The 23947-nt window shown below is 35.6% G+C and overlaps 2 protein-coding genes and 2 non-coding genes across 4 annotated transcripts; all 4 read right to left on the bottom strand.

Moving 5' to 3' along the window:
* LOC18793409 (transcription factor MYB36) lies at positions 5998-7909 on the bottom strand. Its single transcript, XM_007224766.2, has 3 exons — positions 7668-7909; positions 7422-7551; positions 5998-7206 (listed from the first exon to the last, which is right to left on the bottom strand). The coding sequence occupies exons 1-3, from the start codon at positions 7801-7803 to the stop codon at positions 6306-6308; spliced, it is 1167 nt and encodes a 388-aa protein (XP_007224828.1). The 5' UTR covers positions 7804-7909; the 3' UTR covers positions 5998-6305.
* TRNAP-AGG lies at positions 12028-12099 on the bottom strand. The gene has a single exon. It is a non-coding gene; the product is annotated as a tRNA-Pro (tRNA).
* TRNAP-AGG lies at positions 15906-15977 on the bottom strand. Its single transcript has one exon. It is a non-coding gene; the product is annotated as a tRNA-Pro (tRNA).
* Positions 16330-23006, bottom strand: LOC18790119. The gene is made up of 9 exons (XM_007227005.2): positions 19900-23006; positions 19712-19816; positions 19427-19579; positions 18884-19047; positions 18607-18754; positions 18367-18489; positions 18165-18252; positions 16795-17256; positions 16330-16702 (listed from the first exon to the last, which is right to left on the bottom strand). The coding sequence occupies exons 1-8, from the start codon at positions 22288-22290 to the stop codon at positions 17090-17092; spliced, it is 3339 nt and encodes a 1112-aa protein (XP_007227067.2). The 5' UTR covers positions 22291-23006; the 3' UTR covers positions 16330-16702; positions 16795-17089.

Raw genomic sequence — 23947 nt, 5'->3', positions numbered from 1 at the left:
GGTTTTTGTCTCTTTTTTTTTTTTTTTAAATAGTTTGTTATGAATTGATTTCATAATTATCTTTTAGCAAAATCTCATTGTTTGTCTGTTTTAGTTTACCTATTTTATCACTTTGGTTTCCGTAATTTTAATTTGGTCACTTTTGTCGATGTAGTTTTAAATCCCTTGTAATTCAAGGACACGTTACAATTCTGTTAAAATACCCCGTGTTCTTGAATTGCGAAGATGATCAAACTACACGCGTCTTTCTTTTTCTTTTTCAGTTTTTGCCTGACACTTTGGTATCACAAGTGGATGGGTTACGATGTGTTATAAAATTTTTTGTTTCTATTTTTTTAAAAAATATAAGCGACATTGTAAATTAATGTAATGTATGGGAAGGGGTAGAGGGGGCGAGGGGGCGGGCACACATTGCATTTGCATTTTCGTTTCAATTTTTTAGTTGATGAATACAATGGTTTCAATGAGTTCACATTCTCATGAAAAAAAGCTTTAATTTAACTGTCGAATAAATCTTATTTTAGTTACTGTGTTATCATACGTAATAGTTTGTATGTGTTTGGAAGGGCATTGAGAGGAGAAACCAAAGTGGGATTGTTGGATCTGCTAACTGTTTATTCAACCATTTTGCATCTTTCGTGAATTAAGTCGAGAATCAAGGTGCTTTGCTTAGACTCAAGGCATCTTCTTGGTTTTCTTTCCTTTTCTTTTAACTTAATTGGAGTAATTCTTTTCCCATTATTTGCTACTATAACTGGAAGGAAAATGGACTAAACTCACCGTCAACCATTAAAATCATCCCGTCATCATTGTTCGAAGTATTTGGAATTGAAAGATATTCTTTCCTTTTCTTTTTACTTAATCGGAAAATTTTTCACTATTTGTGGCCTTCCCCCTTTTGTCAATCATTTTTGACAAAATTCCAATTAACCCTTACTTAACAAAATCAAAAGAGCCAATGGAGTTTAGCCAATGAAAAGAGAGCCTTAAGTTGGAGTAATTTCTCCTTAACTTGTAGACCAAGTTCGACTAATCGCTTTTATTATAAAAAGGAAAAAAATCAAAAGAAAATAAACTAATATTATAAGATATAATTAATAGTAATTAGCAACAAAAAGGAACATAAACCAATGATGGTTGGTTAAGTTGGTAAGGTCTCTGTACTGTGTAGCCCCACTAGTGTTCGAGTCCCACTGCCAACACTCATCATTGGTGCGCGATTTATGATTTTCTAGATAAATTCATACAGCTGGCAGTGGACAGTTGGGTGTCATGCATAAGTCTTTCTGGCTCGAGGTTATGGTCTGTCCTAGCATTGGTAGTGAGAGTAGCCAATCTCCCTCTAAAATTTTTTCCAAAAAAAAAAAAAAAAAAAAAAAAAACCTCGCTCTTGTATTAAATTCCTTATCACATGATTAATATATATTCTTATGTATAGAGAAAATTCAATATTTTATGCTTTTTGGTTGACAAAGAAAGAGTTATCAAAATAGTTTGATAGAAATTTTTCTCTAAACGATAAAAGGATAAATTAAGGATGAACAAATCATTGACTAGATAAAATAAAATAAAACTAAAACGGAAAATAAATAGATAATGCAAACCGTGACACAGAAGTTTTACAGTTTACTCCTATATCGTGGCTTATAAATAAAGCCTTGAAACCTCTACCCACTTTCTATCTCAGTCAGAAACACGACACCCCCACTATCGAGTAACATCTCCTGACTTCCTGTGTGTATTTATTTCTGTACTGTTATAAATAAAAAATTAATTAATAGATAGAAAGCCCTAAGAAGGATAATTTTAATAAATACTAGTCTCTCTGCACGCGCTTCCGTGCTTGTGAGAGGCTTTTTAAAAAAAATAAGTAAATTTATTTTAGAATTAAAAAAAATAATGGGTAGTTGTGTTCCATAAAAATAGGATCCATTATCTGCTTTTTCTTTTTCTTTTAATTTTTTTAAATATGAAAAAGTGTGAATTTACCATATTATCCTCATTTAATTAATAATTTAAATTCTTAATGTTTGTATTAACCAAAGGCATTTTCTGGTATTTTGAATGTTTCACCATTCTCTGCCTTTTGCTTTATATATATAGATACGTTATTAAAATTAATGTCATTAAACGTATTTAATTCAATTATAATAGTAGAGATGTGTGATTTATTCAGTTAATCATCCAAATTAGCATCTTGGCAAGCAAATTCAATTAATCATCCCACTATATATGCACTTCAATTGGTTTTTTTTTTTTTTTTTTTTTTTGGGTAATTTTCAGAAAATTGCATATCCATTTATTTCAGTGTTATCTTTTGAACACTCTTATGCTTATTATTTTTTAATAAAGTACCTGTGATATGAGAGGCTTTTTAAATTTTATTTTAGAATTAAAAAAGATAATGGGTAGTTGTGTTCTATAAAAATAGGATCCATTATCTGATTTTTTTTTTAATTTAAATTTTGTTAATATGAAAAAGTGTGCATTTACCAAATTATCCTCATTTAATTAATAATTTCAATTCTTAATGTTTGCATTAACCAATGGCATTTTCTAGAATTTTAAATGTTTTACCATTCTATATACTAGCCTCTCTGCACGCGCTTCCGCGCTTGCGAGAGGTTTTTTTAAAAAAATAAGTAAATTTATTTTAGAATTAAAAAAGATAATGGGTAGTTGTGTTCCATAAAAATAGAACCATTATCTGCTTTTTCTTTTTCTTTTAATTTTTTAAATATGAAAAAGTGTGAATTTACCATATTATCCTCATTTAATTAATAATTTGAATTCTTAATGTTTGCATTAACTAAGGGCATTTTCTGGTATTTTGAATGTTTCACCATTCTCTGCCTTTTGCTTTATATATATAGATATAGATCTATTCCACCACAACAAAACAAAACAAAACAAAAAACAAAAACTTTTTGATTAGCCACAGGTATTTTTGGTATTTTAAATTTTTTTTAACCAAACTCCCATTCTCCCTCTATATATCTTTGCCTTTTGCTTTATATATATAGATAAATTGACATGAAAGAAGATAATAAGAAAACAATTTAGTAGATAAAAAGTCCAAAAACGGAAAAATAATAAATAGATAAAACCAAACCGTTACGTAGTTACGTACAGTTCTCTCCTCTCCTCGCTTATAAATAGGCCAAACCAAGCCATTTCCATTTCACAAAAAAACCAACCACACTCTCTATCGCTTGGAAAAAGAAAGAAAAAAAAAAAACAACTCTCAATCGCATAATGGCCAAAAACTATGAAGTTACTGGTTTTTGTGGCATTGTGGAGGCCGTGCCCTCAAGCAACAACAACAGGCAGCAGATGAACGTCTCCAATGAGGTCCAGAACCAAGTGAGGTCTTCGTACAAAGACCAATATGGAGGGTCCTCGAGCAATTTCACACAGAGCTACAAGGCACGAGAGTACGTGGACAATCGATCGGGGCAGACGGTTTACAAGCAGGAGGCTAAGTACACTTGCAATGACAAGCTTGTGGACAAGCAGCAAGGGGTCACTACAGAGTACAAAACCCAGTTGAAGGTCACCAAGTCTGTTTACCCTAACAAGGGTTCCAGCAGCAAGTCCAGCAACAACCGCATCAACTATTATTAATTAGTTTGCTTTTTATTTGGATTAATTTCCTTGCTAGTTTCTATTTTCCATTAATTATGAACTTATTTCGTTGTCCTTATTAGTAAGTAATGAGTATTTTCTGTCTTATTGTTCTTATGGTTTCTTTTCTTTTTTTTCTTATTTTTTTTGGCACGATTGGTTCAACTTTTTCCTTTCGTGATTGACAGAATTAAATTCTTTTCTTTTGACATTTGCTATCGCTTATGTAGGTTGAGAATATGAAATTTACCTATTAATTTTTCAATTGATACAAGGTTATAATTTCCTTCAATCAGTCCTGATCTCTTGGACTACAAGGATCCATGAGATTTGTGGTCACTCACCATTGGATGTAAATTCAACGGTTCACTCACTCTTGCACTCCTTTTAAAAAAAAAATTTGAACAATTGGATTAATATCCAACGGTGGGTGACCACAATCTCTTGGACTCCTGTGGTCCAAGAGATCAGGACTGTTCCTTTAATATATATATTTTTCACCATAGGGGAAGATAAATTTTTTTTTTCTTTTTTTAATAAAATAAGTTTAGAGGGAGATTGGCTACTCTCACTAGTATGGATTTATGTAGGAAATTATATATTACATACTAACGAGGACTACTAGCAATGGAATTTGAACACTAATGAAGCTATACACAGTACAAAAACCTTACTAATTGAACCAACCCTTGTTGGTGGTGAAGATAAATTTTGATGAGATAAATAAAGATATCCCTGGCCATGCATAGGTTAAGGCAAGGGAAGGTGAAGTTGCTGTTGCTAAATTTACTACTTAGAATTGCGTAGAACATTAAAGAAAATGACAATGGGCCATGCCAATAATTGTTTCATTTGAGCAATTTCAATGCTAGGCTACAAGACCAAAAAAAAATATTGTAGCCCATCAAATTTGGGCCTATGTGGATTTTGTCAGTCGTACGGTTGGAAGTAGGACAAAGGCACTTAATTTTTCTCGATTACTCACACCTTGCGAGTCCTAGTTCCACTAGAAATATTTACTAAAGCTCAACAAAACAATGAATTCCAAACGTACCCAAATAGGACTCAAAACACTAACAGGAAACAATTCTGCAAATTTCAAGCGAAGTTAATTATCACACTTGAAAAACAACCTTTACAAACTCACTTATGAAACTTCAAGAAAGATCTACCTTGTGTGAATAAATATTAAAACTAAAATTGGTACTTCTCTAATTTGAGCAGTAAAACATTGCTAACATCAGAACTTTGATGTAGAACAGTTAGGGGAAGCGATCGAAAAAGAATTGGAGCGACACTTGCGTAGGGGCATATCAAGTAAATTGTAAGTTTTGGCGCCAAGTTCCGATTTCAGATCATAATCCAATATTTCGAAGAGAATGATGTCACGAGTCAAACTCACTGCTTTGCTGTGATATATTGACTTTTTTAGGGCATTTAAAGACGTTTACTAGCCCAAAACAACATTTAAGTTTTGAGCTTGTTTTTGAAATTTTTGTTATTTATGTTTTTCATTCCTATTTGGATTCCTAGAGGTTCTAGGGTTTGAGGCAGTATTCATTTCAACTTTAGCTAAGGGTTTAGGTTGTTATCCCGATTTTCAGAATTAATAAAACTTCATACTTTTGTCATATCTCTAGTGGATTCCAGTGTTCATGATTATTGAGGCTATCGTTTGATTGCCTTTGTTTGTAATGATACGTCAAACATGATTGATTCAAAGCATAACTTGACAATGATACCAATTGATAACCTCAATAATAGACATACTTAGTCTTTAGAAAACTGGTGAATTAGCAAGGAATGGATGATTAAGAGTTATCATGAGTCGAAACTATTTTTATTTTCCAAGGTGGGATTTGGGATCTAAAAGATATGAATCACCCTTTCAAGTTTTAATCAAGGACCTGCAGTTATCAGTTATGCAAGTCTTTGCTGGTCAATCGTCTACATTGTGTTGTGCTTTGAGGTCTTGCTCTTACAGAGAAGTTGGAAGGGGATATGGAATTTGCAACAAAACAAAGCATTTTGTCATACGAAAGTGTCCGAAAAGAATGAACACTTAATCTCTGCTAGTTCTTCTCACTATATTATAGCGAACTCTAATTAAAAATGGATTGCGTGAGGGTGATTGGATCTTGGGAGCTACTACTAGCTAGGGCATTCCAAATTTGGTACTAGTTCAAAGGAACCTCTTGGTTGTTTTACTCGCAATCTATAAATAGTAGGGGAATATATTGTTAAGCAGTACTGGACCACTAGCTAGCTAGCTAGCATGCAATCAGAAATTTATATATGTGTTCTCTTTGTGAGCCTCTACTTAAAGCTTCCCAGTGAAGTAGATGAGCACGACTTTTGTGAATGTCAAACAGATTTGGCAACACAATAAAAAGATATTGACATTATTTTTCAAACAATTTACAAAACACATGCATGGCATCATATATATCAATTCCGTCTTTGCCCTAGGCATATTCTATGACCTTGAAAGATTACCATAGCCAACATCCTATTCGTTAAAACTATTTGAACCACATATGTCAACCAGATTGTAGACTGCATCTTTGATAGAAGTATGACCTTCTCATATTTGTGGGTTCATCTTCTATTAGTGGTGTAGTCTCCAATATGGTCCATAAATGTGGCCTATATAACGTTACTCGTCCCTATCACTCTCATAACTACAGGTTGTAACGCAATTCATAATCTTGAAACATCCCTTGAGACTGGAGAACAGAAGTAGAATCCCAGGAGTTTGAGGATGCAGATTTGGCATCAAACTCATTAGCCCACCACACCAAGCTGTCCTTGGAGCCATTCATTTCCTTAAAACAATCAAATTCAGCTATTTGATCATCTTCCTGTTGTGGTGTGTAAGCAACAGATTTGTTACTAAGAATGTCACCAAATTCAGTTTGGAAGCTCGAATTAATCTGCTGATGATCATGAGTTCCTGCATCGTTGGAATGCTCCATACCATCGGCAGCTTTCGTCACCACAATAGTCGAGTCCACTTGATTGCTTGTGGAGATGTAAGCATGATATGCGGCGGCGTCCGAGGATGACATGCCATTCAAAGCATTCTCCAACTCATCCATATTCTTGGGGTTGCATAGTTTTGCATATTCTTCCTGAATTCTGATAGAAGCAGAAGTGGGTTGCAATTGTTCATAGACATCACTATTACTCTTATGCCCTTCAACTGTTTGATGAGGGCTTGAGAGAGAATGATGGTGCATCAGAGGGTTGTTACAGTTTTGATCATTCATGGATCGGAGGGTCTGGATCATCTTTTCTTGCAAAGGATGCAACTTGGGCCACAGTGCAGGAGTGTTGTAGAAAGAGAAAGGGTTTTGAAGGCTTTGAAGTTGCATATGGAGTTGGAGTCTTTCAAGGGCTGAGCTGCTTAAGGCATGTGCATCTTCAGCGTCCTTGAGGTGATCCTCACTTTGATCAGACCGCGATCGATTGATGTTAGACTGTTTGCGCCTTCCGAGTAACTTTTTCTTCAATCGGGTGTTCCAGTAGTTCTTTATATCATTGTCTGTCCTTCCAGGTAATTGGGCAGCAATTATAGACCACCTAGAAGTAAAAGAATATGAGCATGTTAGATTCCAACAAGAAGAAACTAAGGAAACCCTAGGAAAGTGGATCAATGATCTGTATTGTACTATTGGACGAGATGCATAGGGTAGCAAGGAGTTATAATTAATTATTTCTATTGTGAAAGTATCATAGACAAGGGAAAAGAGACAACATATTGAGGTTAAAGTTTTACGGGTGAAATTAATTTTTACCTGCTTCCAATACTTATATAGAGGCTGCAGATGATGTTGTCTTCTTCTTCTGAGAATCCACCATGCTTGATGTTGGGCCTCAAGTAATTCAGCCATCTCAGCCTGCAACTTTTTCCACATCTTTTAAGCCCTGCAAGTTACATACCCATCAAAAGGTCAAATTAAATGATGCTTTGAAATCTGTGTACAAGTTTCTAAACAAAAATTAAGAACAGATTATTTATAGATGAGCATATATCTGTTTACCAATTTTCTGAGGAAGGGCAATCCAGTTGCCACCAGTACCATGCTCTTCAATATACGCCTTGAGTCTTGCATCTTCTTCAGGTGACCATGGTCCCTTCTTGACATTGGCCTTGTCGCAACACGGAGCTCGTCCCATCTTGATCGATCTCTTCTCCTTGTTCCTTTTTTCCTTTTTAAGATCTACAAGGAAAGTGAGTACCAAAAGAAGGCTGTCTGAGATTTTTAAGAAAGAATGGGAAGGGAAGACTAAGATTTATAGGTAGGAAGAGTGGATGATGTGATGCTTATGAGGACAAAAAAGTCAAATACCTCTACTCATCTATCCCTCTCCTCACTATTCAACCCCAATTTTCTTCTCTAGGGTTTGATCAAGATCTCTCTCTCTCTCTCTCTCTCTCTTCCTTTTTTGGATTAGTTCGATCATATATAATTAACAATGCATGCAACTGGACAAAGTACGACACAAGTTTCTTCTTTACCAATATTAAATTAAACTGCTTTTTTCCGCGATTAGTTGTTTATTATTTGAATCTGGTGAATCACAAGAAGCCACCATCCTATTATCCTTTGAAATGTTCCATTCTTAAGCCACCCTAGCTAACCTATATAGCTTTTCTGATATATTGTTAGATTAAACATATAAACAGTCTGCAGGAAAATGCTGCAGGCTGCAAATTTTTTTCAATTTAATAAGGCATTTGGGATAAAATAATAAAATTGAACCAGTATAATTGTGGGGTTAAGGACCGTAATCACTGTGATTAAGCCGACTAATATGACCGAAATTGAGTGTAACTTTATAGAAACAATACCATGATTTTTGTTGGAAGTTTCTTCTAAATAATCACAGCTGACGACTTTGATTAGTCTGCAATCAAATATATAAAGTCAGATATTTCTTGTAGTAACGGAAAACTAGGAAACTTCTGCAAGAACTTTGTCACAGACCTAAATGTGTTTATCTAAGCTGGTGTTGACAATGTTGGGAAATTAAGGGTAAACATATCTTAATTAATGAGTACGAAAATGTTGGAAATAGTACTTTCATTTGTACTTAAGTTGAAAAGAAGAGAGCATTAATTGTTCATCTTGTTGCTTCTATACTTTATTGTTCTATCATCCAAATATCCACCTTGCTCGATCTATTTTCTGAAATATTATCCAGATTGTATTTCTCAAATATTTTTTTGTCTGGCTAGTTCTACTATTTCTGAGATTAATCGATAGTAATTATTGATGAAAAAACAAAAGTACGAAGCTATGGTGTTGAAGATGGGTAAATTTTCTCGAGTGACAAAATGCAACAACAAGTACTACTTATTAATATTACTGGTGGTATTTATCTGGTTACCAATTTTACTAGTACTGGTTGTGACCAGCACGAATTGAAAGAACTGAAATTAAATTAAGAACATAGTAGGTGGAAGGTTCTAGTAAAAATCTGCTACATATTCAGGTAAAGTTGAATTGTATTCATTGTTATCCTTTAACATATTTCTCAATATTAGGCATTTCAAACTAGCTAGCCAGCTACCACACAGAGAAATGATAACGAACTGATTGGAATTCAAACTCTTGCTGAGGAAAATAAGCTGTTATTAGATTTTCATAGTGACAAAGAAGCTGGTGCATAATCATATCCATCCCCTTTGACTTATAAGTGACAAGGGGTTTCTCTCAGTTAGTACAGGAAAGTCCATGCCCTTGGACTAAAAATATAAGAGCCTATTATAAGCTAAAACAGATTTAAAGGTTTCAAATGCCTTGTGTCATCTCCACCAAAATCTACACACAACTAGCAGAACTTACCTTGATCATGAACTACTTGTAGTTGACCATGAAAATCCTTTTGGAAAATAAAAAAATTACAAAGAAGATGAGAAAGTTGCCTAATAGCATTGTTCAAGTGAAATCATTCTACTTGTCTGTATATTATTCTCATACTATTTTCAATATTAAGAAAAAAAAAACCCAGTAAAGCCTAGTTTTGCTAGAAAAGCCCTAAGGTACAAGTTGGATAGGGGCCGTAGGATTTATATTAAAGAACAGGAAAAATGCAGTATTATAATAAACAAGAGAAAAAGAATTTAAAAAAAACAAAGAAAAAGGCATTGGGATTTCAAACCTTTTAAAATAAACACCACTGATTGACCTTGTTTATTACATACTTTAATGTGTTAATGACTTTCTTAATCAAGGGTGAGAAAGAGGGAGGTCCAGAACCCCAACCACGGAGAAATAACAAGAGGAAACTATCAAAATTCAAAAAGCAGTCCCTCAAAGTATTAATTTCTTAATCACCAAATGGACTCAGATCTTTGAGAGAAAGAAAACAAGCTTCTGCTTGTCTTTCTCTGGACTTTAGAATCTCTGCATTGACACTGCAATTCCATCCTCTAGCCAAAAAGAAAGAACGAGAAATTTTTTTCTATAAAAAAAAAAGAAAAAAGAAAAAAAGAAAGAAAGAAAGGTTGCATTTCATCATCAAGAAGACCAACCCTCATCAAGACTATTGTAATAGAGCTGGTAATGGTGGTCCTAATAACAGGATAAACATGGACTCTATGTGCTTAAATACATATATTAATACGGTATTATTGGTTGGTGCTAGCTACTGCTAGTGCTAGCTAGCTCAATTGATTTCTTAAATATATTTTGAAATGAATTTGACTTGCTAGCTAGGCCCTAACAGAGTAACAATTATATGCATAAAAAGTTGATGGCACATACTAATTGACTTTTTGTTGGGCTATGAACTACGGATATTGCTTGCCTCTTTCTCTATAAGGAGATACTTCTCCCTCCTACGAATCACAGTTTGATAAATATGTAAAAATAATTCATCAGAAACAACAACAAAAAAAACTTATGCACACATGTCACACTGTTCTTAGATAGAATGTAGGAGTTTCTACTTACATGATAAGGAGGGAAGTATTTTCCATGAAGTTAAGATACTCTTGTTGGGTTCAGTTACCAATGTTAATGGTGTACCCCACAGATATTGTCTTCCATATATGTATGGTGAGAAAGAAATCCAAGTTATACATAATTGTGCCAAAGTCCAATCAATATTCTGAATCCAAAGAGTACAAACTAATGGTTTCAACTTCTTCTACAGTCATTTCATTTTGCCCTATGCTAGTGCCCACATGATATGTAAAAATTTAGCATTTTTCTCAAAGTATGTTAATAAAATAATTTTTGTTCAGAAGTCAGAAAAGTGATCTATATAGATCTTCATTGTGTAATCTCTAGAGGTTGTTGTAGTGGTTATAAGTCCTGTCACCTCCTTATAAAATTCTTGTAACTATTTAACTTTTCATGGAGTTTGTTGTTTCATTTTGGTTTTAATTTAGACAGGTAATTATGATAGACATCATCAGACTAGTCATCTTGTACAGAGATAAATCTGCAGTAAATTAGGAAATTAAATTCAAGACTAATTCCAAGAGTACTTCTTGTGTATTATTTGTAATATACTTGTCTTGCACTCCAAGACGTTTAGATTTCCTTGTAATCTTAGGTTTCTTGTGTATCAAATCAAGTTCAAATTAATTAACCAGCAACAACTTGCTACCAGCTGCATACACAGTCTTAGCATTGTTTCATACTTCAGTAAATATCTTGAAAATTAGGAGTAGAAAACATTGGATGCTGGTTCTTAGGTAAATAGTAAGCATATTTGTGTTGCCCTTAACACATGTCACCCAGCTAGCAAATAGCTTTCAGTTTATTAAGAAGAATTAAGATAAGGGTGACTTTCAGTTAAAGCATGTATAAAGAATTGGAAGCTTGAGCTTTGTATAATACCTATATCGTCACAAGGGTTGACAAATTACGATGCGAAGGAGGACTTGCAATAACATAATTAACATCAAATGTATTTTCAATAATCCACAAGGAGACAGCAAAGACCAATTGATTAAGCTTGACGAATGCCTTCTTAATTATAAATTATTGAAGCTGTTGCTATCTTTGAGTCCTCCATGCACTTTATGTAAAGTGTTGCGCAAAGACGCTACAAATGGACGCAGTTGCTGAGCTCATACCAGTCTCAAGTCTCTCTGCCCCATCCTTCAAGTCATCAACAATTGTCAAACTGTCCTTGTTATTGTTTTTTCAAATTTGACAGCAAAAGAACATAACATAACAAGTTTCTTCTAGCACCTTGTTGAATATCCATCAAGCTCATTATTTACCGCTGGTTAAGGGTAAGTACACTGGGGATTCGAACTTAGAATCTCTCCTAAGGTTGGGAAAAGAAATACCATTAGACTAATAGCTATTTGGTGAAAATGATATCACATTAACATTTTCTATTTTTTCCTCTACTGCAAAGAACACACAAAAAAGGAAATGGGGATTCCGAGAATTGAACTCGGGACCTTTCGCTCCCTAAGCGAGCATCCTACCACTGGACTAAATCCCCTGAGTTAACTGTATGTTGCATAAAAGCCTGAAATTGATGATAGGATGTGGTCCTCCAATTTTGGCAATTAGCTCAACACCTCTGCAGTGAGCTATAATCCAAAAATTATCAGCAAAAAACGAGCAGTAGGTGTTGAATTTCCTTACAGCAATGCCATAAGGTAACTGCATATTATTGTCTGTTTTTTACTTCTTGTATGGACCATTGAGATTTACAGCTTCCTAGCTGGTGCTATTGTACTGATTTTGTACCATCTGTATCTTAGAAATATTACAATATCATGAAGTCAATTGGCACGTGCGAACTTTGACTTTATATACAAATAGTCTTTGGCATGTGTTAGGTACCGTACATGGCAAATAGTATTCTCCGGAGGGGCAAGGAGTTGGAAGTTGATGGTGTCACAGAATTTGACCCCATAGATTTTGTATATCAGAGAGAATAGAGAGTTGGTAATGCCAAGCCAATTTGCCCTACAACTTAGACTTGGATAGTTTAATCGTTTAGCCAAAACTCATATCAATGTCATATTTCTCAAACTCGAATATGAGCAAAATTTTATTCATCCAAGTCAACCAGGTTCTTAATTATCTTGATGAATCAAACTTGGGTGGGTATTGGGTAGTTGGTAGGGACAAGAATAAGTAACACAAATAAGAGTATAGATCTTAATCTCATACATTATTAATTTGCATTGGTCATGATGTTTTGGTAAAAGTGAAGATATTTTAGAATGTATATAATGGAGGAATATATATACATGTATTATACATATATCTATGGCTAGTCCTTGTTGATGGATCGTAATTATGTGTAGTAGGTACGAAATGCAATGATAACCCTTATGCTGACACTTGGTTCGATAATGACCAAGCTTTCTCAAATTGTCAACCAAAAGAAAAACAAAGCACAAAAGAAAGAACAAACATGACTAGACCAATTGATTAAGGTAATGTCTCCATTCTCTCATACAAAGGAGGTATGTAAACTTATACTTTAATATATTTATTACAGCGTCACATAATAATATACAACTCAATTTGATTACCAAAGTATATATGGTTTTCGCAAATTTTGTTTAAACTTGATTAATAAGAATTGAGGGAGGGAGTTGGTTCTAATTATCATTAAAAGGAAACTTCTCATAAATTTAACAGTTATAACATGTTTGTGTATGGCTAATAGGGTCTAGCCTAGTAAAATCTTGATTTGCATATCAGTGATTTCATGTTCGAATCTTTATGGTATGTTGATAGTGCGTGTGAGAAACCCCCCTCCTCGTTGTAGTTTATCGCTTATATTCAAAACATGTTTGTGTATGGTTGTAACATATAGCCTATATGGGAAGCGCACAAGTGGGTGTAACACATAGCCTATAGCCCATATAAATAGCTCTCTCCTTCTGTGTAACGCAACTAAGCTCTCCTCATTTTGCACTTCTTTAATTACCTTCATATAGTAAAAACCCAAAGCAACAGATGATGAGTGTCGCTCGAATTGAGTGAATCAAGTTATATTTTGTTGTATTAGTTTATGATCGTGTAGTTTTATGGTTTTACTCTTGTTGACCAAAAATTGGCATCAACGGTTTGGTACCATTAGTAGAAAAAGATATCTAAAATTGTATCAGCTTTCTAATCCTAATACACTTTATCCTCCTCTGTTTGTTTGTGTGTAGTAGAGGTGGGCACAGTCCAGTCTGGTTTCATCTCACACCGGAATTGGAATTGGTACTATTGAACAGGTGTGGTTCGATTTGGTTTTGGTGAAAAAAAATTTATGAAACTGGACGGTCAGGTTTAAACAAGTTTTCAGTGCAGTATTTGATTTTCCCAATTTTGGATAGGATTTTTTTTTTTCCAAATTATTTTTTTTTTACAAATTTCAACTAAAATTTTATTTTTTGGGCTTAAAAATTCACAAATGATCCAATTTCATATAAAGAGAGATGATTGGGCCTAAAAAAGAAAGGTACTTTGAAGTTGAGCTTGAGAAAATATTAGTTATGGGATTAGAAATTTAGCATTGGATTTAAAATATGTTTTTAAAAAAATTTAAAAAAAAATACACATGTGGTCTGGTCTAGTTCAGTTTGGTTTTGCAAGGTGTGAAATCGGCATCGAAACAGATTTAAACCGGTCTGATCTAGTTCAGTGTTGGTTTGTTGACTTTTTAGTCAACATGATTTTTTTCTGGTTGTTTCAATCCGGTGCGGCTCAAAGTTCCGATTTTCTGATATGGATGCCCACCCCTAGTGTGTAGGCTCCTCCTGGCCAATTTTGAAGCGCACAAGTGGAAAAGGCCAAAACTTGTGCCTATATAAGGGCTTTCTCCATCACTCAAGTGCTACCGATTTATTTTTATTTTTATTTTTTTTAATACAAGAGATATTAAAATAAGGGAATTCGAACCTAGAACTTTCAGTTTAGGAATAAAAGCTCTTAATAACTTGACCTACAAGCCTCAAGCTCTTAACAACTTGACCTACAAGCCTCTTGCAGGTCCTATCCATTTAATCAAATAAACTTTTCTTCTTTATGTCTTTCCTCCAAATTACATTGCCACATCCCAAAACCAATATAGACATAAAGGCTCATCACTTTCTAAAAGCTCACCTTGGCAAAAGTCTCTTAATTATTAAGTATTGAAGCTGTTGTTATCCTTGAGTCCTCCATGCACCTTATGTAAAGTAACGTACAAAGACTGCAGATAGCCGCAGATGCTGAGCTCGTCAGGCTCAACCCTCTATGCCCCATCTCCTTCAAGTCATCACCAATTGTCAAACTCTCCTTGTCATAACAAGTTTTAGCCTTTTAGTACCCAAAATATTGTTGAATATCCATTAATTCCACTTGGTACCACGCATGGAGTTCTTGTTACAAAGTAACCCATGCTTCGTAGCTCTAATGACATTCATTTCTTTATAACTTAAGAATGGAAAGTTCGAATTTGAAACTTTTCTAATATTGAAAAGTGAAATACCACTGAAACAACGAGCTAATGGATAGCTAATAACTTAAGAAATACGCTATTAAATAAAATATAATCAATGAGTATTAGGGCCTGCTTCATAAGGCCATCTCCAATGCAAGGGGGCTAAACCTAAAATTTGGGATTTTAGCCCAAAAACTCTCCCAACGTATAGGAATAGGCTAAATTATTACCCAGCTGATTTTTGAGGCGGAATTTGGGACCATTTAGCAGTCCAGGCAATAATTTTTGTGAGGCCCAAACTGAACCCACTTAAAGGAGCAGGCGCATCATGGCAAAAAGTCATCCACTTTCACTTATTAAAACTAGACACATGGCATGCGCTGAAGCATTGACCGTTTACATCCAATGGTTGTATTTGAACTTGCTCCATTTGGTTTTTTAATTATTATTTTCAAGTGAAATAATGTTATGTTTTTTTTTTTACTATGCTCCTGCACTCATTCTCATTTTAAGTGAAATAAATTTATGTTTGTGAAATTTCAATTTTTTTATGTATAAATGTGCAGAAAAATAAATCACAAAGTTATATATAAAAATTAACCTAAAAAGAAAATTTAAATCGTTTCTAAACAATTTAATAAAGTTGCGAACTCAAATTTTGAGTCAGCAGGATTTGGGGAAAAATCTATTTGAGTTCGGGCAATACTTGAATAGTTGTATTTTGATAGGGAAAAATTTGGATTTGAGTCTTCCAGGTTGAAGATGGCCTAACCATTTCACAATATTGACATGTGCCTGGCTCTTATATTTTGGCATATTTACATTTAACATTTTGCAGTTTTTTCACTACTGCAAAGATCATAAAAAAGAAATGGGGATTCCGAGAATTGAACTCGGGACCTTTCGCTCCCTAAGCGAGCATCCTACCACTGGACTAAATCCCCTGAGTAGTCTGTATGTTGCAAAAAAAGATTCAAATTGATGATAGGATTGGGTGTGGTCCTCCATTTTTGGCAATTAGCTCAACACCTTTGCAGTGAACTACAATCCAAATTTTATCAGCAGAAACCAGAGGTAGGTCTTTAGTTTCCGTACTGTAAAATGCTATAAATTATAAGTCTGTCACCGAGCAATAGATGGCTATATGAAAACATTTTTGCAACACCGCCCAAAACACCTCAAACATCTTAAGCCATTTCAATTTCAAAGGTCAATGCAAACAAAGATCGCCTAAATTGTCCAGTATTTGCCACTGTTCATGTCAAACACAAAATGTTCTACAGTCCGATGCACAAATTCGATCAAATACTCAGATACTTTATACATCTATGCTTTTATAGTTTCTACATAAAATACACTAAAGCCAGACTTTCATGATGTAAAGAGGTTCTTACAAATACTCATATGCTTTTCACATTCTTAGAGCCAAAGCATAAGCCTGACATATAAACAGATGTTCCTGGCTAACATACCCAGAAGAGGCCCAAAATAAAATAAAATAACGAATAACGAAATAGGTTCAATTGTGTAAAATTTGCAAGTATAATGCATCATTATCCTCTCATGATATAGCTTTAATGACAATTAATTTATATACATGCCCTTCAAACGAGACCTTGGTTCAGCTTCGATCTCAGTACCGTTGTGATCTCAACCAAATTACTAAAACCTGTAAAAGACAGCCAAAGCAATTGCTTTATTACAGTGTCACAAAACAGTAATGGCATACAAGTGTAGTTGAAAAAAGAAAATTAAACTCACATTCTGGTCGTGCCATCATGACTCCGGTTGGTGTATGATGAAGCCCCTTCCAGGCAAAAGCCACCCTAAAGTGCATTATCCGGCACTTCTCAAAGGGCATTACCATTTCACAGCAGTATGCAAAGGGTACCTTAAATATGAACCAAGGCATAATATTACACTATTAGCCTTAATATACTTTTAAACCAGTGGTGTCCTTACACTGCAAAATCTATGCTTCAATTTATTTTCCTCTTTGGCTAAGTCCTGGCTAACATAAAATGCAAGAAGTGAATCAACTGCATCAAGACTCGAATTATTTCACATTCATTGCAGCAGCCATATTCCTTAGCTTCTGAGAGATTTCAGAAAATGATGGCCTCTGAGAAGGCTCAGAGGCCCAACAACTTTCCATCAAAGATTTCCATTCAGGATCACACCAAGTGGGAATTTGAGGACGCAATGTGTTGTTCACAATTCCTCCTGCAAATACGACAAAGAAACAGATTGCAGAACAAAATTAAATATTGTGTATACTTGGCTGGAATGGTTCAAATTGTGGATGACATACGATAATGAATGCCTAGAAAAATAGGCTGATTGAAAGCATGCAAGCAATTTAATTAAAAATCTTAAGCATGCCAACAGGACTTTGTAAGAGATGTTGTCGCATAATAAATCATGGACTAATGTCTGGATGGAGACAGCAAGATGACTGTAGTCAAACAATGCAAAATTGCCAATAGAAAAGGATAAGGACAGCTTTCTTTTTCCTCCTAAGCATATACACATACAATTTAGAGTTTACATGTTAGTCCGTGTAGTGTTAAACTTGTTACAACAGCAGTGCATAACGTATCAAAATGGACAGTGGAAAGAAAATATAATAGTGACTACAAGTCTGAGATGATATTACTACCAGGTCAGAGAAACAAAACAGGAAAACAAATTGCTAAGAATATAGTTGGTAAATAAGGTTGGAGTGTCAAACCAGCCCTAATATTTTATAATTGCCAAGGGTAAGTAAATAGTCTTAAATACTACAGAGCATTCTTTAAGAACAAATCAACATTCTTCAATTATTGTAACCCAAAAGCAATTGCTGAAAAGTCCAGCAACAAATGGAAAGCTACTTCGTAGTGTCAAGCAGTTGTATATATGAAGTGAGTTAAAAACAGAATTCAGCCAGAAGATATGAATCAAAATGTGATCCCATATGAGCTAACATTAAACACAGATTATCTGTAGCTAGAGTTATAAGTAACTTCTCGGAGATTGATGTTGTTTTATTAAATAAATGATGACAGTGACCTCACCTTTTGAACAAAATGGAGGGAATCATATTATGGTAAAATAAGCAGAATATATCCCTACAAATTATTGGTTCTTACCAATTATAGAAGCACAATGCATATCCGTATATGGCTCATCCCCCGTAAGCAGTTCCCACATAACAATTCCAAACGAGTAAACATCAATCTACAACATTGAAAATGACAACACATGAAATAACACACTAAAGACTAATATACTAATCATTCTTCTGAGAGGACCAAAAACTTCTACATACGTGCCAAGGGTAGCATCACTTGCCTTTTCTGTTACCATGTTACTTTTCCCACTAAGAAGTTCAGGCGCCATCCAAGGCAAAGTTCCACGAACACCTCCAGACACTAAAGTGTGTTGTTTTACTTTTGATAATCCCAAATCACCAATCTAAAGAAGATGCACATAATGTCAGTTCCCAACACAAAGCATGCTTAGAAAAAGTGTAATGGAGCTGGAAACTAAGAGTCGAGAGAAGGTGACAGATCTGTATTTAAATCAGCCAACCTTACATACAGGCCGCTGTGGATCTCTCATATTTACTAAAAGATTTTCACACTTTAAGTCAAAATGTACTATATTTCTCCCGTGCAGATACTCCATTCCAAATGCAGCATCCATAGCAATGATCAATCTTTTACGACGATCAATTGTTCTGATCAATGATATAATGAAAAGATTTATCATATGCTTGAGCGAAGAATAAGACCTTCAAATATAGAAATTGAGAAGAGAACAGTAGAACAAATTAGAAATGTTGCTTCCTAGAAAATACACTAGATACCTGTCTTTTTTCTGCAAAAACTGTTTCAAAGATCCATTAACCATGAATTCGGTCACTGTTGCTAAAGACCCATCAGGACCGTCACGCACAATACCATAGAAAGAAACAACATTTGGGTGATGCAACGAACCAAGTATCAAAGCCTCCTTCCAGAAATCTGCAATCTGTCACAACAACAAAGAAAACCTTGTATTACATAGCCACAGATAATAATAATACACTGAATTAAATGACAGAAGTTCTAAAAAGTGAACAATATGTAATAACCATGATGATAGCCACAGATAATAATAATACACTGAATTAAATGACAGAAGTTCTAAAAAGTGAACAATATGTAATAACCATGATGACTACACCTATCATGCAGTCACTGTTTTTTTTTCTCTCTGTGGCACTAATTTGCAGGAACCAGAATATCATATAAAATGTCAGAACTAACAATATATCACACAAACCACAAACCGGGGAAGCAAGGCAGTGTTCTGTAATAGGTCAATAGCAACTGTAATAATCTAGATTGGAAGAGTGCTAAGATCCTACCAAGCGTTCTCTTTCTGATGGTCTCCCAGCAAAACAGCTGGATTTTATTCTCTTTATCGCTACGTCAGACCCCTTCCACTTCCCATGAAAAACAGCCCCATAAGTTCCAGAACCCAATTCTCGAATCTCCTCTAGATCATCATTCTTTATTGTCTGTCCAAAGAACAATCATACAGTTTAAAGAAAACCACATGAAAGATCAAGACAAATAGTATGGGAAATAATGAGGATAAGCCAATGATGACTGTAGGATTTAAGAATTACATAAGATTGAAACAAACAGACCTGCAATCCTTTGGAAATAGCTTCTGCCTCAGCCTTCGTTGGCTCAATTTTGGAATTGTTCAGATAATCGTTATCAGAATCCAATTCCCCATCTCCAGGAGTGTTCTATAACACAACAGTGCATTAAGAAGAGAAAACAGATGACTACAGAACAATTTCTCATTTTAGATATTTAACTCAGTTCTCACCACTCGTTCCAAATTGTTTGCAGCTGCTTCTTCGGCTATTGAACTATCCTTCTCAGGATCTCCACTTTCTTTAACATTGGCTTTCACCTCCTCAGCCTCCTCTAATGCAGCTCTTTTTACAGAAGCCATCAACTCAGGTATGAAATGGCTAACAGAAAGCTTTGGAACTTCAGGAGTAGAATGATCATTGTCACTAGTTTTGACAACATCACCACTTACTTCAGTAAGCTTAGGGAAATTTGAATGTATCAACTCAGGAGATACCATTTCATAATTTTTATCGGAAAATTTGTTCTGACTTATACCCTGCATGTCAGAGTACTCTAGCTTCTCCACAAGATTTACCTCCTTCTCTTCTCCAGGCAAACTTTCTCCCTCCAACCTCACAACTCCAGTAACGGGGTCTAAAGGAATAGCACAATTTAGCATATCAGGTGTGGGTTGAGTAGGGTCTGAAGGAAATGGAGGATGATTTTCCTGACCAAGTGTGTTTGGATTAAACTTCAAAGTGTGGCCATACGAATAGTCTGGAACAACTTTTCCATCAAAACCTAACATTTGCTGCGAGGAGTCAGCCCAAATATTTTGATTGTCTACTGTAAGGCCAAACCTTGGACTATCCTCATGCCTGAGAAATCCTGGGTTAACAGTGCCATTCACTTGTGGAGCAGAATTGGACGCTTCGTAAGAGGGCGCAGCATGCATTGGGCTCTGAACATTTCTCCATACTGCAGGTCCAGGTACATGTCCATGAGACACTGGGTAAGGATTATCTCCTCCAAAGGCATAAGGAGGATTCCCATAACGAACCCCACGCTCTTCTGAGGGAGCAACGTGTACATGGGGTGGAGCAGGCACAAGTCGGTCATGAAACACTTCATTTCCAATTTCAGGTCCAACTCGCTGATGAACATAATTGGAAGAGACATGATGGCCATCAACCATGTTACTAGGACCAAGAGGCAAATTCATGCTGGGACCATCTACAATGTAGTGATCATTCAATTTCCCAGCTCCAGAGACATGTGGTCTTGCTTCCTCAGTACGACAATTCAAATGATGATGTGGAATCCATCCTCTTTCATGATTTGGAGTCTCATTATAAAGAGATGGAGGACCATTATTCTGTTCACTTGCGTATATCTCATGGTGCAACTTTGCATCTGAATTCATCATGAAACTTTCTCTATTCGGAGGACACTCAGTGCTTGGGTTAGCAACCTGGTGAAATCCATTCACCGTGTTGGATTGCTCAAAATGTGGTTGGTTTCTCTGGAAATTCATCCGGCAATGCTCACAAATACTGTTTCCTTCGAGAACATTGGTTCCATGAAAGATGTGACCAGGAAAGCCAGACTTTTCACCAGATATAGCTCCACTTGGAAGCCACACAACATTCTCAGTATATTGTGTTTGGTGTTCATATGCAGGCTGATGATTCAATGGCTGTCGTGCATATTCTTCAGGCATTCTATCTAAACATTTATCAGGTAAATCTGGAAATGGAATACGGTACCGTGCAGAGGAAGGAGAAGATGGAAATTCTGGCATTGGTCTTGGATCAAGATGCCCATGATGCCTAGGAGAATAGTATGCAGGACTCCAAGGAGCTTCCATTTCGTTATACCTCTGAGTAATCGGTTGATGGTGTTGCCCTGATCCTATATGAGGTATCTTGAGGTGATGCAAGTTATATTGAGGTGCGGACATATCACAACTTCTCTGAAGGCCACCCTCAAGACTTATTGGGCTAAAAAACTGTTCAGCTATATGGATATCATCAACTGGATTAATAAAAGGGGACTCAGGATGCTGCTTCCTAAAGTCGGAACCATCATTTAAATTATTGAGAGCATCGACATACCTCCTCTCATTATCCCTTTCATCTCCCTCATAGTGTGATGACCCATCTTGTTCCGGATGCGAAAACAGAAAAATCCTGAGCCTAGTGAAACCATCACCGGAGCCCAGCTTATCATACTCTTCCATCATATTAGTCACATCATCATCGTTCACAACCGATACAAGTGCGTCAAGATCTTCATCAGGTTGCTGGTACTTGAGCACTGCTGCACCTTCATAAAGGTCCCTCATCTTGTTCATCAACTCCTCATACTTAATATCTCGTGGAACACTCACAATTCGTGTCTCTCCACCCACATACCGGAGCTTCCCATCTTGTGGGCGAGGCAATATACTACCCGAAAAGCTACATAGAAATTTAACACGTGGGCTCTCCTCATTCCAATTAGGGCTCGAAACAGCGGTGGAATTAGAACCAAAGTGAGGGGTAGCGGAAGGGCTATCCATCAAGTACACAGCTTGATGAGGGTGTTGCTGATCAATTGGGTTCTCAGACTCGCTCAAGCACGCAATTCCTTTATTACACATGAGTAACACTCACACCATATATATTTCAAATTTTGAAGATTTGAGCCGATAATTATAAGCATGTTCTTCAACTCCACTAACCGAAATTGAGAAATCCTCCATTTATAACAACTCCATCAAAACCACACAAAACCATCATATTTCCGAACACCAATAACGGCCACCATCGAAACAATCACCAAAACCAAAATAATAAGATCAAAACAACCAAATTTCATCCAACAGCCAATCAAAATCACAGCACCACACCCCAAAAGTCCCAAACTTTATCAAACTAGATCCAAATTGAATACCCAGATCAAAAATTTCCCACAGAAACAAGAATTGGGTACCTGAAAATGGTGAAGCTGGGCAACCCCAGATGCTAAAACTCAATACCCAATCGAAAACAGAGCCCCAAGGAATCTTCTGTGCTACTTAGACGCGTCTTCAGCCCCCTCTGCCTTAGTTGCGAGCCTACGATCAATCAGAGCAAAGAGAGTTGGAGAGGCGTGGAAAGTAAGAGTAATTTAGGCTCTGTGAATGAGGTGAAGAAGATGATGGTGACGATGAAAGGGGAAGGAGATGAAGGTGAAGATGAAGGACCGCCATAGGCGTAGTGGCTTGGTTCGCTTGGCTTTGGGTCGCGTGATTCCAAGATGCGATGCCTGCTTGCCAGGTAGCGTGCCACGTGGCACCACCTGATTTTCGCGTTCTCCTCTAGCATCTTATTTATCTCCTCAGGAATTTGGGATATGCCTTGAGCTGAGCCTACATCACGTGCGCTGCAACCTGCGACATTGATTTTTCCCTTCCTCATTGCGTTGTGATTTTATTTTTTTTTAAGTTTTAAATGTCTATTCTCTTTTAATACAATCGACAGTCTTAAACTATAAATGAAGAAAGATTTTTCATATACACTATTAATATATCATGAGATCCGAATATGAGACTATTATTCTGCAATAAAAAGATTTTTTTAACTGGGTTAGACTAAACTTTTTAAAATTCTAATATTGTGAAGAAAAATCTTCTACATTTCATTGCAAATGTTCCCATCCATTGATGTAAAAAGATTTTTATATCATGGAAGTGAAGTATTTGTTTGTTTCTTTGAGAAAAAAAGGGGATTTCTTTCATAACCCAAAAAATTCATACAGAGATCCGCACGAAACAGATATTTTTACAATTACCCAATTGATGCAATATTATACTACTGATAAGAAACTGATTTTTACACAAGAAGGTAAAAAATATAAATTATGTATTCCTCGCATTAAATAAGTTATGAGAAATCAAAAGTTACCAACTTATTGAAAATCCTTACCTTTTTTCTATTTTCTTTGCACCCTTAACAAGTTAGATTATTGTTCTTATTTTATGTTAAATTCTTTAAACTTTGTACTCATTTGGGATTTGCTTCAATAAGAAACAATTGTACTAAGACCCAAAAAAACAAAAGGTGTGATGCTTTTAGGGCTCAGTCTCAGGCTAGGTTTAGGCTGGGCTTTTAGGGCTCAGGCTAGGTTTGGGTTGGGTTTTTGGGGCTTATTCATTTGTTCATACTAAGCTATGTTAGGCATGGGTTTCATTACTTTGGCCAAATCCAGCCCACATAGGCCGAATTATTTGAGCTTGACCAAACTAGGTTGGGCTAGGCCTTACCAATGAATTTTTT

The sequence above is a fragment of the Prunus persica genome, chromosome G1, assembly GCF_000346465.2.
Source record: "Prunus persica cultivar Lovell chromosome G1, Prunus_persica_NCBIv2, whole genome shotgun sequence".
Taxonomy (NCBI): domain Eukaryota; kingdom Viridiplantae; phylum Streptophyta; class Magnoliopsida; order Rosales; family Rosaceae; genus Prunus; species Prunus persica.
Note: the sequence above shows the minus strand (reverse complement) of the source record. Positions and strands in the feature narration are given on the sequence as shown.

Coding starts and splice junctions, on each gene's coding strand:
- LOC18790119 (XM_007227005.2), bottom strand. CDS start 22,290: ATGTGTAATAAAGGAATTGCGTGCTTGAGCGAGTCTGAGAACCCAATT. Junction 19,048..19,426: donor CATCAGAAAGAGAACGCTTG/GTAGGATCTTAG, acceptor TTGTTGTGACAG/ATTGCAGATTTCTGGAAGGA. Junction 18,755..18,883: donor TTTTTGCAGAAAAAAGACAG/GTATCTAGTGTA, acceptor ATCATTGATCAG/AACAATTGATCGTCGTAAAA.
- LOC18793409 (XM_007224766.2), bottom strand. CDS start 7,803: ATGGGACGAGCTCCGTGTTGCGACAAGGCCAATGTCAAGAAGGGACCA. Junction 7,552..7,667: donor TGCCCTTCCTCAGAAAATTG/GTAAACAGATAT, acceptor TGTAACTTGCAG/GGCTTAAAAGATGTGGAAAA. Junction 7,207..7,421: donor TATATAAGTATTGGAAGCAG/GTAAAAATTAAT, acceptor TTTTACTTCTAG/GTGGTCTATAATTGCTGCCC.